The sequence below is a fragment of the Vicia villosa genome, linkage group LG6 (genome assembly GCF_029867415.1).
Source record: "Vicia villosa cultivar HV-30 ecotype Madison, WI linkage group LG6, Vvil1.0, whole genome shotgun sequence".
Classification (NCBI taxonomy): domain Eukaryota; kingdom Viridiplantae; phylum Streptophyta; class Magnoliopsida; order Fabales; family Fabaceae; genus Vicia; species Vicia villosa.
The window spans coordinates 160748573-160766431 of record NC_081185.1 but is presented as its reverse complement, the minus strand read 5'-3'; the positions used below and the strand labels follow the sequence as shown (position 1 = coordinate 160766431).

At 32.0% G+C, this 17859-nt stretch overlaps 1 protein-coding gene and 1 long non-coding RNA gene across 5 annotated transcripts; both read right to left on the bottom strand.

Annotated features, from left to right (window-relative positions):
• Positions 1-7572: 7572 nt before the first annotated feature.
• Positions 7573-8377, bottom strand: LOC131613009 (large ribosomal subunit protein eL21x/eL21w-like). Its single transcript, XM_058884742.1, has 2 exons — positions 8077-8377; positions 7573-7976 (listed from the first exon to the last, which is right to left on the bottom strand). The coding sequence occupies exons 1-2, from the start codon at positions 8311-8313 to the stop codon at positions 7719-7721; spliced, it is 495 nt and encodes a 164-aa protein (XP_058740725.1). The 5' UTR covers positions 8314-8377; the 3' UTR covers positions 7573-7718.
• Positions 8378-9863: 1486 nt separating this feature from the next.
• Positions 9864-13499, bottom strand: LOC131610871 (uncharacterized). Of its 4 annotated transcripts, XR_009286672.1 has the most exons (6): positions 13033-13499; positions 12605-12700; positions 12283-12336; positions 12143-12207; positions 11920-12035; positions 9864-11826 (listed from the first exon to the last, which is right to left on the bottom strand). It is a non-coding gene; the product is annotated as an uncharacterized LOC131610871 (long non-coding RNA). The 4 variants fall into 4 exon arrangements; XR_009286669.1 differs by having other exon boundaries at positions 11920-12207; XR_009286670.1 differs by having other exon boundaries at positions 9864-10703; positions 10977-11826; positions 11920-13499.
• Positions 13500-17859: the final 4360 nt, after the last annotated feature.

Below are 17859 nucleotides of genomic sequence, written 5' to 3'. Positions count from 1 at the left end.
AATTTCATTTAGTTAAAAATTGAATATTGATTTGATATTTAAAAGAGAAAAACAATTTCAGATAAAGACACCCCTAAATCTAAAAATGTTAGAGAGATATCCGCATTAAAAAAAGGTTGTCCATATACTATCAAATAAGATTTTGTATGACTTATATCTAAAGTAATCAAAATCAGACCCAACATTCAACAAGTGTATTTATGGTTTAGAATTTTAAGGTTTAACCGAAGTTGAATTTAGATTGGACCAATTATATATAAATAAATATTTTTTATTATATATAAAAATAATAATATACAAAAATAATTATATTTTTAAAGAGTGAAACAATTTATTAATAATTTCTTGATAATTAATATTAAATAATTTTTTAAATATTTTTTTACCTTTTATATTTTTAATATGTTAGATAGATGAGTTCAAAACTATTATTTTAATATAACAATAATAATAACAGTAATTAATAATCTAATAATTTTATCAATTGTTTGTTCACGATATTATCCGGCCATTTCTTATATGTTGAACGGTAATTTATTGTATTTATCTATTATATATTATTATACAAAATTTATTTTCATTTATCAAATGAATAGAAAATAACAAAAGAATTTAAAATAGCTTTCATTTTGATTTTTCTACAATAATTTATACCAGGGTGATTGGAGAAGGAAAAAGAAAATTAAATCACGCATTATTTTAATTCAAAATAATTTTTTTATCATATATTAATAAATCAAAAGCAAAATCCGGTTTGACCCTAAAAATTACCTAAACCATCGATTTTTTCGATTTTAAAGCGATTTTTTACCGATTTTCCAAATTAAATCTCAGTTCTTCTGAATGCCGGTTTTCAGGACCAAACAAATCAGTTATAATTCTTGTTTCGAGTTTTGATTACCATACTAATAACTAATTTGGTAAGAATATCCGCATAAAAAAGTTTCACTATAAATGGTATGATTTTGGTGGATAAAAATGTCACAGTTTTTAACCAATTTATTTTGAATTGATTGTATTTTCTTCATCATCGACTAGACTATTTAAAAGAAATGAAAAGAATATATAATTTGCTAAAATCTCTTCTTTAGGTAAATCTCTTTCACATATACTCATCGGCAAATTGATTAGTGATCAATTAGAAACTACTTCGAGCTATGAGATTTCAAGTATTCATTTTTTTATAAGTTTTATTTCGACAATGAGTATTGCATCAATTTTATTATTATTGCCACGGAACTAAACTTTCTACAATTTCTCTATTAGAATATTGTTTAGACCTTTTAGTACTACCCCGACGTCGTTTCCTTTTCTGTTTAAGACATCATCTGCCATCAATATCTAGATATGGGGAGCTTCTTCGTGAAAAGTTGAATTCTGCTAAGAAATCTGTCAATACCTAATATTATATATTGTATATACGCACAAAATGAATGTCAAATTCATATAGTCCAACCGACCACGATACCACCTTTCTGCTAAGTCTGACTTTTTTAGAATTTAAGAGATTGGATGATTCATCTTTACCATCATACGATACCCCCAGAATAAGGACTCAACTTTCCCGGCGTTATCACGATCGATAACGATAATATCTCTATCTTCTAATACCCTAGCTCTACACCCTTAACATGTTGTTGATAAAATAGATTTATTGTTTCGTTTTACACTTTTCTTGGACGAGTATGAAACTCGTATCCTTGCTTGTTACTGGAAAATATAATGACACATTTTCTTTTGGGCGTGTTAATATAGGTTGGGTTTCCAAGAAATAATTTAACCTTGTGAATGTATCCTCACATTTTTTGTCCATTAAAATATTCCTTCATTTTCAAGGTGACAAATAAGTGAAAAGCTTTGTCCCATGCACAAGAAAGAAATATGGAAAGGGGAATTAGTGTCCTGTTAGTTGTTGAATCTCCTTAGCTATGGTGGGGCTTCATATGTAAATGATGGCTAAGAATTTAAAGAGTTTTCCCTTTACAACTCTTGTAGTTAATATCAAATCAAATAATTTGCCTTCCGGGACCTCAAAGGAACATTTGATAGGGTTTATATGCATGTTATATCATCTAACCGACTTCAAAATATTTTCTAGATCACCACGATGGTTTTTTTCCTCGAGGGTTTTTGCTAACATGTCATCATTGTAAGCCTTTATAATATGCCTTATTTCATCCGAGAATATGACATACATCGAACTTTGATAAGTGTGCAATGATTGGACATAAATGATGTCTTTGACGCATCTAAGGGGTCTATTTTTATCTAGTTGTAGTCGGAATATGCGCCCATGAAACTCATAGTCTTGCCAATATCAGGCAATGGGTATGTCTTTAGGACACACACCAGGTTATAAGCTACACGTATTTTCCATTTTCCAGACAACTTCCAAACTAAAACAACATTTGTGAACCAACTTATATATTTGAATATAGTTATGAAACTAAATTCCTCCAGCTTCACAACTTCTTCATCAATTGTCGCTCGTTTCTCTAAGCTAACTCTATGATTTCTTTATGCCACTAGCTTCATTGTGAAACTAATGGCTATACAGTGGGTGACACACAAAACTAGTGTCGATTTTGGCATACTAGAGAAAGTCCATGCAACTAAGTTAATGTTTTTTAGCACATTGATAAACTCCTCTCCTCAACTTCCGTCATGGAAGTGCTTATTTTGGTGATGTGGAACTCTTGGGCCCAATTTGGACCTTCTTTATGTCTTTTATATGCATAAGGGTTTCTCTTCTAGACACAAAGTCCAACCCGCAAATGTTTAGTTGTCGTATGGCGACAACTACCATCGTCGCTCTTCTTATCCTTAAACTTTCTTGGTAACATATGTGGTCGATCTCTAGATCGCCTTGAAACAAACTAATATGCTCATTTGACAGTGGATATTTCATGTTCAAGTTAGCCATTAACAAAGTGGCTCCTAGTATTGGGATCCTCCATCACTTATAACAAGCACATGGACTACAAGCCTCGGGAAAATAATCTTCTTGAACAACTTAATAATGTCTCATGCGTCATTTGTAAGAAAGGTAGTCACCTCAATCCATTTCGAAACATAGAAAACTACTATGAGTATATAATGATTTCCCGCAGAGGAAGGGAAATGTCCCATAAAATTCACTCCTCATGGATCAAATATCTCAACCTCCATGATGTTATTCAGCGACATCTCGCTTCTTTTTGAAATGTTCCCAATACACTAGCATTGGTCACACTTCCTAATGAATAAGTGCACGTCCTTAAATAATACAGTCTAGTATAAGATAACTTGGATGGTTTTAGGAACAATCTTTGACATACTTGCATGCCCACCATAGGCAGAAGCATCACAATTAGTGATCACAATTTCATTATGTTTCATAGGTATAAATCTTGTGTGGTTTAATTATAGGCATTGTGGCTAATAACAAAGCTAGATTGAGGCACGACAAAGTCGTATAACATTCATCGGTTCGGAGGAAAAGAGTCTAAGCCTCGCAGGCAACGATCGATTACAATTCGATTGATACGGATGAGTCAACTCTTGGGGATCATTCATTTTCGCGCTTTCTCTTCCTGGAGGGAGAATGTGCCATTTCAATTTATGTGGACGTCGTGTACCTCAAATACTTCAGCAACTGTTTGGTCTACCTGTACTCCAAGTTAGCAGAAGGTCGTATGTGGAAGATCAAATAGACGACAACTAAATCCACATTGTTGATGGTATTATATTTGCATCATTTATTGTTTGCGTATCATTTTCATAACACGTATGCTACACCGTTTTTAATAGTTTACATGTACCCTTTTCAAGTGTAGATCTTATAACAATTTTCACGCATATCCGACCGACCGTATATTCTGACCTACACTAAGAATATGTATTGTGCTTGTGCATTCATCCCGCTTAGAGGAAATCAGGCAACGAGGCCCTTCAGAGTCTATCTTGACTTCATGGTAGTAGATGATATACACTTCCAGGGTACATAGATCATTGCCAGGCGCGTTCCTTGAATAACATCTCCTTCTACTCTTAATGGTTGGCTTGCGGCTCGCGTCCGATATATTCACATTTGCATGAGCGGGTCATGCACCAATTTGGATACATGTAGTTTGTTTCCAGAGAACCATATGATTCTGATCATCGTACTATGGTCCACAGAGATGTAGATGTCATGTATGATGATTATCAATCATTTGATGTCGGATGACGCTCGAGGAACCCTGGCTCCTAGTGATTGGAATGCTCCATGCAACTACATCCAGTTGTATTTTAGGATGTCAGTCCTTATATGACACTAGGTGCTATGGAAGATCCGCCTGGACCATGTAATCAGGAGATACTAAAGGAGAAGCAGTATATGGCAAATCATATTGTTGATGTGTTGCCTAGATGTTGATGTATCATTGATATTGCGCAAACAAGTATAGATATTTGAGTCTTTTGGGAAGGCTCTAAGACGATAATTGTAGATGTCATCCTTACAAAGGCGCAATTGATACTGCAATACAAGAGGTAATGTAGGAAAATGGGGGTCGACATACACAGTAGTATATAATATTTGTATTACGAGCAATATTATTGTTTGTGATTTATTTTGACTTTATTATGAATTCTAAGTTTACTCATATATGTACAACATATGTATGGTTTAGTTTATTTAAATTTATTATGATAATTTGTTATAATAAATGGTCATTTGCATTAGTGAATTTCTGAAACAAAGTCAAAATTTACTGTATGAGGTGAATACAAAAGTGGATCTCTGTATTCTGTTTATGGTGAATACAAAGATGCTTCTCTGAAATAATTTATATTAAAATGAGTGTCTCAGTTAAGAATGCATGGTGTGCGTATATGGTGAATCTGAAAGTATATCTCCAGACTAAGTTTTAGGAGAGAAAGAGAATGAGTCTCATTTAGGACGTATTTTTGTATGAAATGGTGTATACAAAAATATACTACCAAATTTTCAAGGATATTTACATATATTGATTTAAGGTATTTCTTCCAAATTCTCAAGAATATTTTTAGATTTTTTTTAAGGTACTTCTCCACCGACACTTTGTTGGGAGAAGGAGAAGCAATTCATATTTATATTCATATAAATTATAAAAGAGATTGATTATTATTATTATTAATTTATTATTACTCTCAATGCTATGGCAATTAGAGGTGAAAATAGGTTAAGTTAGGTTAGGATTTATAAGGCCTGAGTCTGTCCTACGATAAATTTGAAAGGCTTGAGTCTGGCCGGTCTACGATAAATTTGAAAGGCTTGAGTCTGGCCGGTGGTCTATAATAGACTATTTTTTTTGCCTGGCCTAGCCTTTTTAAAAGTTTGGCCTGACTTGAAAGTCTATTTAAAAGCTTCTTTTATACAATGGTTTTTAATTAATTCATATTATTTAAGAAACCTTATAAATCGTCTCATATATGCATATATAGGCCGACCTATTTAGCCCTTGTTCTAATATATACGCACATATAGGTTTGCCTATTTAACTTTTTTTATAATATATATGCAAATATATGCCGATCTATTTAGCCTATTTTTAATATACATGAAAATAAAGGTCGGCCTACTAGGCTTCACAAGCTTTTTTTAATAGCCTAAATTTGACCTATTTTATTAAATAGACTTTTAAAAAAGTCTAAACCTGACCTTTTTATTAAATAAACCTGGTCTGAACTGGCCTTATATAGGATAGGTCATAGGCCCCTGTAAGCCAGCTTAACCTATTCTCACCCCTAATGGCAATGTGCTGCATAAAAGTCACTCTACAAATTTTTTGAAAGTTATTTAAAAAAACTCATTACAAATAATATTTGTTTCTAAGAGTATATTTTCTCACCATTATAACAATTGGATGAATCATTTTAATGAAGTAATGTAATGTTTTGAGGAAATTTAAAATGATTTGCATAAAATTTATTGTTTGGATAAAAAAATAAGAATTATTAAAATGATGAAAATTTATAAAATATTTTATTTAAGTTAAATTCAATCACTTTGGAATGACACCAAAAACAATTTTTTTTGAAATTCTACCTCTCACATAATGAATGACCTATTTAGAATAAAATGATGTCCTAAAATGAATGACTCAGAACACTCTTTAAGCATACTAAATAAATAAAAAAATCTTTATAAATATCAATATTTCAATTTTCAATGCATTGAATACATGTATTTTAAAAAAAATTACCGCATTTCTCTTAATTAAAAATATCACCATTCCAATACATGATAAAGATATTATAGTAAAAATAATATTATCTTACTTTTATACATTTTTTTTAATCTGTGTTAAATGGTGTGCTGCATTTCTCTTAATTAAAAATATCACCATTCCAATACATGATAAAGATATTATAGTAAAAATAATATTATCTTACTTTTATACATTTTTTTTAATCTGTGTTAAATGGTGTGCTGAGTCTCTCATTGTGGAACAGAGAGAGTTTTTGTTACTTTTATTTTTTCAAATTTTGTACATTTATCCTCATATTTTCTAAAATAACAAAATTGACCCAAAATATTTAAATTCTATAAAAAATGAACTAAAAAATATAACAATGAATTATCTTATTACTCAATTCAAACAAAATAATTTTAAATTGAATGAATTTCAATGAAATCATTTAAATTTGTTCAAAATTTTCAATTACAAAACACACTCTTAAGAGTATATTTTCTCAGCATTATAACAATAAAAAATTCTTAAAGAGTAACGCACAGGGATTTATTGAATAAGAAAAAGTATTACATTGAATTTGGTATAGAGTTGAGATTGTAGATGGAGGAAAATGATTCAATTACTTTGAAAGAATTGAAAGTGAAAATCTTGCGTAAATTGTAAAGATCGATATAGCCTATGTTTGGTATTATTCCAAAATCCCGATGGCACAGCTTATAGAGTCCAAACACACACATATAGGTAGTTCAAAATAGCTCGAAAAAAAAATACTTTACCCCTTATAGTAAAACTTAACATGTGGATGATTATGCATCTTAAATATAAAAATTAATTTATTCTCTACAAAAATTTAATAATAATCTTGTTCGGATTAGTTCAAGCAGTCTAAAGAAGTTTTATTACCGATTGTTATGACTTGAAAGTTATACACTTTTTGTCAAAAAAATAAGTTATATACTTAAAATTATAATCTTCTGACTTAAAAGTTAAAACAAACAGCCTTGGTTATACCTATGGGAGTAACATGTCACTACTTAATGTAATAAACCTCGGTTTTGGTCGAAAATCCTATTTGCTACTTAAATCTGACTATTGAGTTCATACCGCAAGAAATCTTTTTACAGCATTTTAACACAAATTTCAAATACCAGAACTCACTATAATCAGTTGATTTCATGAAAAATTAAGAATCTATCCTTAAAACAAACCAAATCGTGTCAAAAGAATACTTTGATATATAATTTTCAAACTTAGACAATTCAGAAACAAAGCAACAAATTAAAATAATAGAAACAGAGAAACTAAGCACTCATTCTACGATCCCAGATTACGGCATAGTGCAGATAAATAACATTAATAAAAAGATCAAAGTGAATAGTAGAAATTATAGATGTATTAGAGATAAACACCACAAAATTGAGTCTGATTTCTGCATTAATAATAGCTCTGTCTAACAGAAAATTTAAGATAACAAAACACCAAACGAAACCAGAATATCCAAAAAACATTCAGAATAAAAAACTAGTACCCTCCTTTCAAATCATTAACCACATCATAAGGAATTGGAGTAACCGTTTCCAAAGTAGCTCCTTCAACCTTGAAACCAGGCTTTGGTCCCTCCGGCTTGCGCTTTGTGCTAATCACCTCACCCTTGGCCTTCGCCTCTGCCTTCAGCTTATCATTTTGAATCTTCCTCAAACGAAACTCCTCAGTGCACCGTGATGGCATCACATGCTCCACACGAACGTGAATCCTCTTCCTCAGAATCTTGTTCCTAACCTAAAAACCCACACATCACCACACATCACCATTTCATGAACCAGATTCCATAAACTATTACAAATCAACATCAAAAGTATAGATGAGATGAGATTTATACCTGTTTGTTGACCTCGACACCGATGGCGCGTTTGGTGACATTCCAGACACGGCCGGTACGTCCATGGTAGAACTTGTGAGGCATACCTTTGTGAACGGCGCCGTTAACCCTAATGTCGACATAATCGCCGATGTGGTAGGTGCGGAGATAGGTTGCTAGGGCGATTGTCCCCTTCTTCCTGAATGGGCGGGAGAACGAATCCCTTGTGCGAGATCTCAACCCATGTCCAGCCGGCATTTTTCCTAGGGTTTCTTTAGCACCTTCTCTGCCTTGGTTTACAGCTACTGAAACGAAAGATGAAATGAATATCTTCTTTTTTATTGCTGAACCCTAGGGTTTTCAATTGGGCTTTTCTTTTTTGTTAATGGGCCGGGTCATTTTTTGTTTTTTCTTGGGCTAATTATTTATTTTATGAAAAAAAACATTATTTTAAGAGTAGTGCTATTTAGTACGAAGAAATTTGAAGAAGAAATACAAAAATGAACATGTATCACTATTTTAGTGGTGAATTTTAAATTAATTTTAATTTTCTTTTTAATAGAAATCATGGGGTTGTGGTGGTAATAAATGGTTTTGATTTATTCTTGCATTTCTTGTTTTTTCATTTTCCTACTAATAAGCATTTTCCTTATTTTAATGTATTTAATGATGTAAGTAATGTTGAGATTATAAATTTTTGAAAAGAAAAATTAGTAAACTTTTTATCGGTAAAACATACTCCCTCTGTTCCTTTTTAAGTGTCATTTTAACAAAAAAAAACTCTTCAACCAAGATAGTGGATTGTTAGAGTTATTTTTCATATCATACCCTTATTTATTTTTTCTTTCCAAATAAATTCATTTATACACTCTCTTTTTTCAATAACTAATTGAAAAATGTGAGATAGAGTTATTGAGAAAATAAGAATATAATTGACAAATTATAACATTAACTTATAAAATGACATTTAAATAGGAACAAAAAGATTTTTCTTAAACGACACTTAAAAAGGAACGGAGGGAGTATATAAAGCTAATTTATAAACCCACCCAAAATCATAAAATCATAAAGGTTTAAGTCAACTATTCACACCTTTTATTTATTGGATACAAATTCACATAAAACGAAGTTTTATTTGAGTAATTTTAATTATGTTATGAGTGGAAAAACGTAATTGTAAGTTCAGCAATGACTTTGACATTCTTTAGTATAATTATTTGACATACTTTTTTAATGTATTGTTCATACTTATATATTATTTTAAACATAAACTAGTAACAAACCCGTGCATACGCACGGGTTCTGGTCTGGTGCGCGTATTTGTTTAGGTATCGTATATAAAAATATTTAGATCAATAATATATTTTTTCCTGTATACAAATATTGTTTTTGTTTAGGTATCATTTACAAAAATATTTGAATCAATAGTAAATTTTCGTATACAAAAATATTTATATCCATAATAGTTTTTTTTTTCCGTATACCATTTTTTATCAAAAATATTTGAATCAATAGTAAACTTATTCCCGTTATTATTCAATATTTTGGTCAATAATTTCATATTCCCGTTATAATAAACCTGTGTCTATAAATGATTTACATATTTAAAAATATTTTAATCAACAATATATTTTTTTATATAAATAATATTTTTGGTTTGAAAATATTTATAAAAATATTGTAATAAGTAGAGATCTAAATGATATATATATATATATATATATATATATATATATATATATATATATATATATATATATATATATATATATGATTTTTTTTCTCCTATATAATAGCAGTATGTCTCTTGAGTTTGAGTTTCAATATTATGTAACACAATAAATGTATTGTCATACAGGGACATCATATAATATTAAGAGCATTCGTCATTACATACTAAATCTACTAACTCTTTAAAATATATTTTCACCCATATTATTTCATTTCAACATTATGTATGGCATGTCATTCTATTTCTACCACTTCAGATATGTGAGAACCAGAATCCACAACACCATCAGTCAAGTCAAATTCGGGTTCTTTCGGCAGATTTGGATAGATAATTAAGGACCGAATATATAATGGAAGGTTTAATAGGGGTTTTGTTCAAGTAAATGAATATGTAAAAAGTTGCTGAAGTATGAATGAATATATCAACTGTTATCTTGCTTTTATGGATATGTATAAATGCTGAAAGTCAAATTCACCATCAGTGAAGAAGATAATAAAGGAGACTTAGTGATTGCATTTCATTATGGCATTATTGCACCCCGTACAATGTTAATCACCACTTATATGTGAATGCATGCGAGTTTTAGATTATAAACAGGGTGAGATTTGTCACAAAGCCATAATTTTATTAATATTTTTAGAACCAACTAACAACTTCTTGATCACTGTCAGTATAAACTAACACACAATAACTCATACCCAAAATAGATCATATCCTAAAAAATTAATGTAATTCATAAAACTTATCTAAATTTCCATGTCCTTTGAAATGACTTTGCCCCTTATAATATAAAGATAAGACATGCAGGTTGACACAATATAAAGTAGAAAATGAAGATTAGTCAAATAAGGCTAAAGCTATCCACTTGCAGAATGTCACTTTTAAGTACTCCTGGTGAGCTTAGAGGAGAATATCCCTAAAAAGATAATCATGACATAGATTGTTACAACTTAAGATTAACAATAATTTGTCAAAATTGTGAGAATTAGAGTATTGGTAAGAACACTCTATTTTTTTAACAAAGGAATGACACTCTTGAAAAAATTCAATTGAAAACAAAAAGGAATGACACTCTATTTTTATATACATTATTGTTTAAAGTATTGGTAAGAACACTTTATTTTTTTAACAAAGGAATGACACTCTTGAAAAAATTCAATTGAAAACAAAAACACAATAAAGTAGCCACCTTTTTAACATTATAAATGCATCTGATGCAGCTGCAACAGTGACGTGTTGTTGCCAAAAGCGGCTGCTCTCCTCCGCATTGCCGCAATTTCCCTACTATTGACTGCAATTAACTTCCTGAGGATTAGGATTATACATGTTAATCACAGTTTTCTAATGTTGCAGAAATTGCAGATCAGTGGCAGCCGCATATGGAGGATCACAAATTTCTAGTCACAAACCTAAATCGCCCGATATCAAAGTATGTTAGTAAATATATCAATATCAACATCTTACCAAATCAGATAAACATATATAAGTAGTGTATCATAAAATGTCTGATATTTATTTCCACAACTTTACGACGTTGTCGCGACTCGTAAAGGCAACCTTTCTAGTGATAGGAGACTGAGGCATATATCACATTCACATGTGCAGGAAGTGTGGCAGCAGCTTGGAATAGTTAAAGTTTAGTAATAGCATACTTGAAAGAAAGGAAGTGTAACATCAGCTTGGAATAGAATGAGAACATCAGAAGCAGAAGTATATTGGAGCCACCAAGTTCCTTCGAGTTTGTTGAAATCAATTGGTTCACCCATGTTGCTTCCTTCTACATTCACCTAACAGTAAGTATCAAACACACACATCGGTGGTGAAATAAAATAGCCAAATGTAGTAACAGAAAGCTACAATTCTATGATGGTTCAATAAAACTACAAGTTGATTTATTGACTAAATCTAGTAACATAAAGCACTGTCAAGCCCCTCTATCTTTGATCACAGATTTTCTTTTCCCCCACAATCAACAATTTGAAAGTGACAGTTTCTATGCTTGGTTGAAATGATGCTTGTTGTAAGAGTCGATCTTCTGGCTGGAAGTATATAGATTTCAGTTAGAAATTATGAATACAAACCACAAATATGGAATCAAAAAATGAAGTTATTAGAGTTGGTGGAAAAGGAACCTTCTTGGCCTCGGGATCCTTTATTTTCTTTGCAGGAAGAAGACAATAGAAAAAGGTGCTATTGCCAACGCTCTGCATGATAACTAAATTCATTCTTTCAATTGGTTGTCATTGTACTAACCTCACAAATGGATGCATAATAGATCAAATTTATAAGCTTAGGTAACAACAAAATCTAAGTGCATTGGACAATTAACAATGTAAAAGGTTTCAGGCAGCTCACCCGACAGCTCTTAAAGCTTAGTGACTTGACTACAGGCCCAAACCATCGCCAACAGTTTGAGAAATCTACATCATCGTGAAGGTTTTTTATATCATATCAATAACCCATAAGTGATAAAATTAAAAGGACAATGTTCTTACCTTTCTACAGCTAGACGATAACCCATGTTTCTAGGTGATGGTGCAATGTAAAACCTAACAAACACAATGTTGTTAAATGGTAGCACTATACTACTTATACCATAGCAGAATTTGAACATATTGTTATTGTTTCACGATACACTGTTTAGTATAAAATGTTATCAAATAATGGTACTATAGCACTATTGCGCAGCGGAATTTGAATGAAACACTATTTTCTGCTATTTGCCATTGACAACACTGAACAAACACAATGCATATTCCAAGACTCAGTGACTTTACAATTCCTTACCAAACTCGCATTTCAGAAATTTTCACATACCATACAAAAAGAAATGTTGTGAGATAGTATGCAGTGTTTAAAAGTCCATAGGATAGGATTCCAGAAACTCTATATCTCTTCAGCTTCTTCATGATCCTGACATATTAAACATTTAATAGAAATGCATAAATATTCAAACATCATCTTCATCATCATCATCATCAAATAAAACAATTATTTTAGATATAAATCAATATAAACATAATACCCATAACATATCATTCATAATTCCTAGAAAATCATATATCATCACTCAAAGTCATCATACCAATTTTCTATTTTAGAAATCTTAACCACAAATTATCCCTTTTTCATTATCAACACCAACAAAATCAAAACCCTAACTTTCTCATTCTCTCACTCATTGTCTTACATTCAAAACAACCCCGATCTTGAACCCATTGTGTAACATTCATCAAGATTCATACCTTTTTCACATTTTTCAACGAAATATTGAAACCCATAAACTTATCTCCATCAAGATTCTTAGAAACCTTCATATCTTCAGTTGACAAAGAACCCAACTAGAAAGCAACAGATGACATTTGAATAACCTAAAAAACAAAAGTATGATTCATTAAAATCAAACACGTAGAGTCCAATCTAAAAAAAGAGGTAGAATGAAAAACAGAGTTGTAGTTCATAAAATAGAGAGAATTTTGGAACGCTAGAAACCGAAAAATGCTTGAGGTTTTTGAGAATCAAAAGTAGAAGAAGAAGAAAGTTGAAGGTTGAGGTGAAGAATGAAGAAATAAGAATGGAAAGAGAGAGGTGGTTCTCATGAGAAAGAAGAGAGGTTTCGTGTGTTGTGTTTGTATTTGCAGGGTCGCTAAGCAGAAAAGTTAAGTTATGGGGGAAGGGGAGACTGTACACCAAACAAACAGTGTTTTGAATTTCAAAAATTGTACTTTTTTAGTTACCATTTTGTTGAACATGAGCTACTAAGACACCATTTTTTTTTTAAATTTGTATACAAATCAAAGTAACTATCATTGAGTTCAAACTAAAAGTACAAATTGTTTAAAAAAAGTAAATTTTGGACAAAAAATACCCCTCAAATGATGAGGTGGAGGGCAAAGACAAAGGGTTAAATTAGTGTTTTCCAGAACCACTAATTTTCTTATATTATAGATTAAAAATAGACACTCCAGTTTTTTTGAATTTAGTTGGATACTCATGCCTTCATCCAATTTATCAATATTCAATTAGGTGTCTAAGAATTTATCTAAATTAAATATTATCAAAAATTCTTAATTTCTTGCAATCAATTTTTAAAATTTTTCTACCGCCAAGTTTGCTTAAAATAATAATTTGTTGTCTCTGCAAAAACCGTGAAAATCTACTAAACAAAGATGGAGGATAAAATCCTCAGATAAGAAAGATCCGAAAATGTGATGCATAATAGATTTGTGAGTAGAGACCAGGATGCATCCATCACCCCATTGACATCTCTAAGCAGAAACATGTGGCGTCCTTGCATTCTCCATTGCCATAGGGTTGTTTAGAGTAGGGGTGCTCAAAACCAAAATAACCCAATAGAAAACCGCAAATCAAACCAAATCGAAACCGTAAAAAACCGCATTTGGTTCGGATTAGTTTGGGTCATCTTTTAACAAAACCGCACGGTTCGGTTCGGTTTGCGGTTTGTATTTTGAAAACCGACCCAAACCGAATCAAACCGCATTATGTTACAACATAACTTTTACTTTACTCACATCCAACCCAAACTTAAATCTATTATACCTTAGCCTTATGATTTAGAACAATTTTCTCATCCTTACACATATGATTTTAGTCCTGATTTTCTCAAATCTCTAATAGCATTATCGCGCCTTCTTTGCCACATACATCTTCCCTTTTTTACTATAATCTCTACTCTCTTATATTCTTTATTTTTCACCTTCTCATTTTTATGCAAATGTTCCCTATTTCAGTTTTGTTTTTATCGCACATCTTCTTCTCTTATCTCTCAACTCTTTTATTTTTTCTTTTTCACCCTTCACTAATCTCTCGTCTCTTCTATTTCTTTGTTTCATTCTAATAATTTTTATATTGTTTTATACTATTATTTTATGTTCATTATTCCACTTTTGTCTAATTTAATTTTTACATATTAAATAGAAAGTTATTGTCAAAATATGACGAATTTTGTTGTTACTTGATAGTGTATGAATGTATAAATACAAAATTATGTTGTCATCTATATGTATATGTATGGTTCAATAAAATATTTGTAAAAAACCGAACCAACCGAATCAAACCAAACCGCATTAGTTTGGTTTGGTTTGGTTCGGATTTTTTTAAAAGCCAACCGAACCAAACCAAATCAAACCGCACGATTTTTTCTCTTGCAATTCGGATGATTTTTTTCGTCAAAACCGTTCAAACCGCACCGCGAACACCCCTAATTTAGAGCATTCTTAAAAACATTTATGCGTCTCATAATTGCTTATGTGAATCCTCTTGTGGCACCGATTTCTGGATCTTAATACCATGGCTTTTGCCTTGTGCTAAAAAATTAGAGAGGCGAATCCACTTTTCTACATAATATCAATGAATTTTCACTTTTGGAATGTCAAATGATGAATAAACAAAACGAGAAAACTGGAAAACAATACATTACACATGTGTTTTTTTTGTCCTAATGATAGAAACGAAATCTCACAGCACTGCTCTTCAATACTTGTTACTGTATTTTCTTTTCTAGTTAACTTATATATAATCACATAAACTTACAAACCATTAGAAACTAGATTGAAATTCTTAGAAACTAGATTGAGATTACACTAGGCGAAATTGTGTTGAATTATTCAAGGCATATTAGATTAGATAGATTTTGAATTTGTCTAATTTAATTTATTATTTAATTTACTAATATATTGTAAGATATTTATATGTAAATTTGTTAGTATTTTCTTATTAGTAGTTTGTTTCAATAAGTTCCTACAAAATAGGACATGATAGAATTAGGTTTTACATTTGACTCATTCTTGTTTTCAAATCCACGTTTCCTGAGTTTATGGGAGAAGTGGCTTTATTTTAGATTTTCAGTTTCTTTGTAAAGCTATTTAATAGCTTCAGTTGGTTATCTCCAGAATAACAAATATCATTGCATTTGTGAAATTTGCTATTGTGTTCATTATTAACATTTGGCATCCGAGCTTGTCAGACAGGCCTGATTGAGAGAGAAAGTAGAGGTATTCTTTGAGTGAAATACGTGAGAAGAGGGAGAAAGAATGGCAGAGAGCAGCACCACTAACAGTACGTTTGTGTAGCCAGCCATCCCTAAATTTGATGGCTATTATGAGCATTGGGCCAAATGATGGAGAACTTCCTTCGAGCAAAGGAATTCTGGAGTCTTGTAGAAGATGGAATTACTGTAATTCCAGAGGGGAAAGAGCCATCGGAAGCAGAGGCGGAACTCATCGGAGAACAGGAATTGAAGGATAAGAAAGTGAAGAACTATCTCTATCAAGCTATAGATAGAGAAATCTTGGAGACCATTCTTAACGATGACACATCCAAGCAGATATGGGATTCAATGAAGCAGAAATTCAAGGGATCAACTAGAGTCAAGAGAGCACAACTTCAAGCTCTTAAGACTGAGTTCGAAACCCTAAGAATGAAGGAAGGGGAGACCGTCAACGCTTACTTCGGAAGAACACTCTCCATTGCCAAGAAGATGAAGACATGTGGAGAAAATATGAAAGAAGCAGACATCACAGGAAAGATCCTATGCTCTAGTCTCCAAATTTAATTATGTTGTGCGCTCTATTGAAGAATCAAATAATGTTGATACACTAACTGTGGATGAACTCCAAAGCAGTCTCTTAATCCATGAGCAGAGAATGAAAGGCCCAGTTGAAGAAGAACAAGCCTTAAAAGTGACATATGAAGCTCGACGTGGAAGAGGCAGAGGCATAACTAGAGGAAGAGGAAGACCGTTTTTTGATAAGTCTACTGTGGAATGCTATAGGTGCCACAATTTGGGGCATTATCAATACGAATGTACGAATTGGGAGAAGAGAGCTCACTATGCTGAAATCAATGATGAAGATTAAATGCTTCTAATGGCACATGTAGATCTCAAGCAGAACAAAAAGGAAGGAATCTGGTTTCTTGACTCCGGATGCTCAAATCACATGTCTGGAAACAAGGAGTCGTTCATGCATCTTGATGAAGGGTTCAAGCATTCGGTAAAACTTGGGAATGACTCAAAATTGATGGTGATGGGGAAAGGAAGCATAAAGCTATAGTTTGGAGGTCAAGTTCAAATTGTAAGTAATGTGTATTTCATACCTGAGTTGCGTAACAATTTGCTCAGTATAGGTCAATTGCAAGACAGAGGCATTACTATACTGATAAAGAATGTAGCATGCAAGCTATACCATCCAAATCGGGGACTTATAATGGAAAGCATAATAACTGCAAATAGAATGTTTGTAGTTATCACAAACATTCTCATTGCAAATTCAGCATGCTTTAATACATATGATGAAGAGACAAGTGAACTTTGGCACAAACGGTATGGGCACTTGAGCTATAAAAGTCTTGCCTTGCTGCATAATAAGAAGATGGTTAAAGGGCTTCCAAACATCAAATCACCAACAAAGAAGTGCACAAGTTGTATGCAAGGGAAACAACACAGAAAAGTTATACCAAAGAAGAGCAAGTGGAGAGCCACAAAGCAACTACAACTCATTCACTCTGATATTTGTGGTCCTATCTCACTTGCATCTTACAGCAAAAAAGGTATTTGCTAACTTTCATTGATGATTTTAGTCAGAAATTATGGGTGTATTTTCTGAATGAGAAGAGTGAAACATTTTTACTTTCAAAATGCTCAAAATAATGGTGGAAAAGGAGTCTGGCTTATCCTTATGTAGCTTGAGAACAGATAGAGGAGGAGAATTCAACTCAAAAGAATTCACAGATTTTTGCAAATCACAAGGGATCAAGAGACAGCTGACTACGGCATATACGCCTCAGCAAAAAGGAGTTGCCGAGCGTAAAAACCGAACAATTCTCAACATGGTGAGATGTTTACTTGAAGAGAAGAAGATGCCTAAAAAGCTTTGGCCAGATGCTGTGAAATGGACCTGCCATATTTTAAATAGAAGTCCCACTGCTTCTTTGAAAAACAAAACTCCAGAAGAATGCTGGAGTGGTTTTATACCTAATGTTGAATATTTCAGGATCTTTGGATGCATTGGCAATGTCCATATACCTGATGCTAGGAGACAAAAATTGGATGC

Coding starts and splice junctions, on each gene's coding strand:
- LOC131613009 (XM_058884742.1), bottom strand. CDS start 8,313: ATGCCGGCTGGACATGGGTTGAGATCTCGCACAAGGGATTCGTTCTCC. Junction 7,977..8,076: donor GTGTCGAGGTCAACAAACAG/GTATAAATCTCA, acceptor GTGGGTTTTTAG/GTTAGGAACAAGATTCTGAG.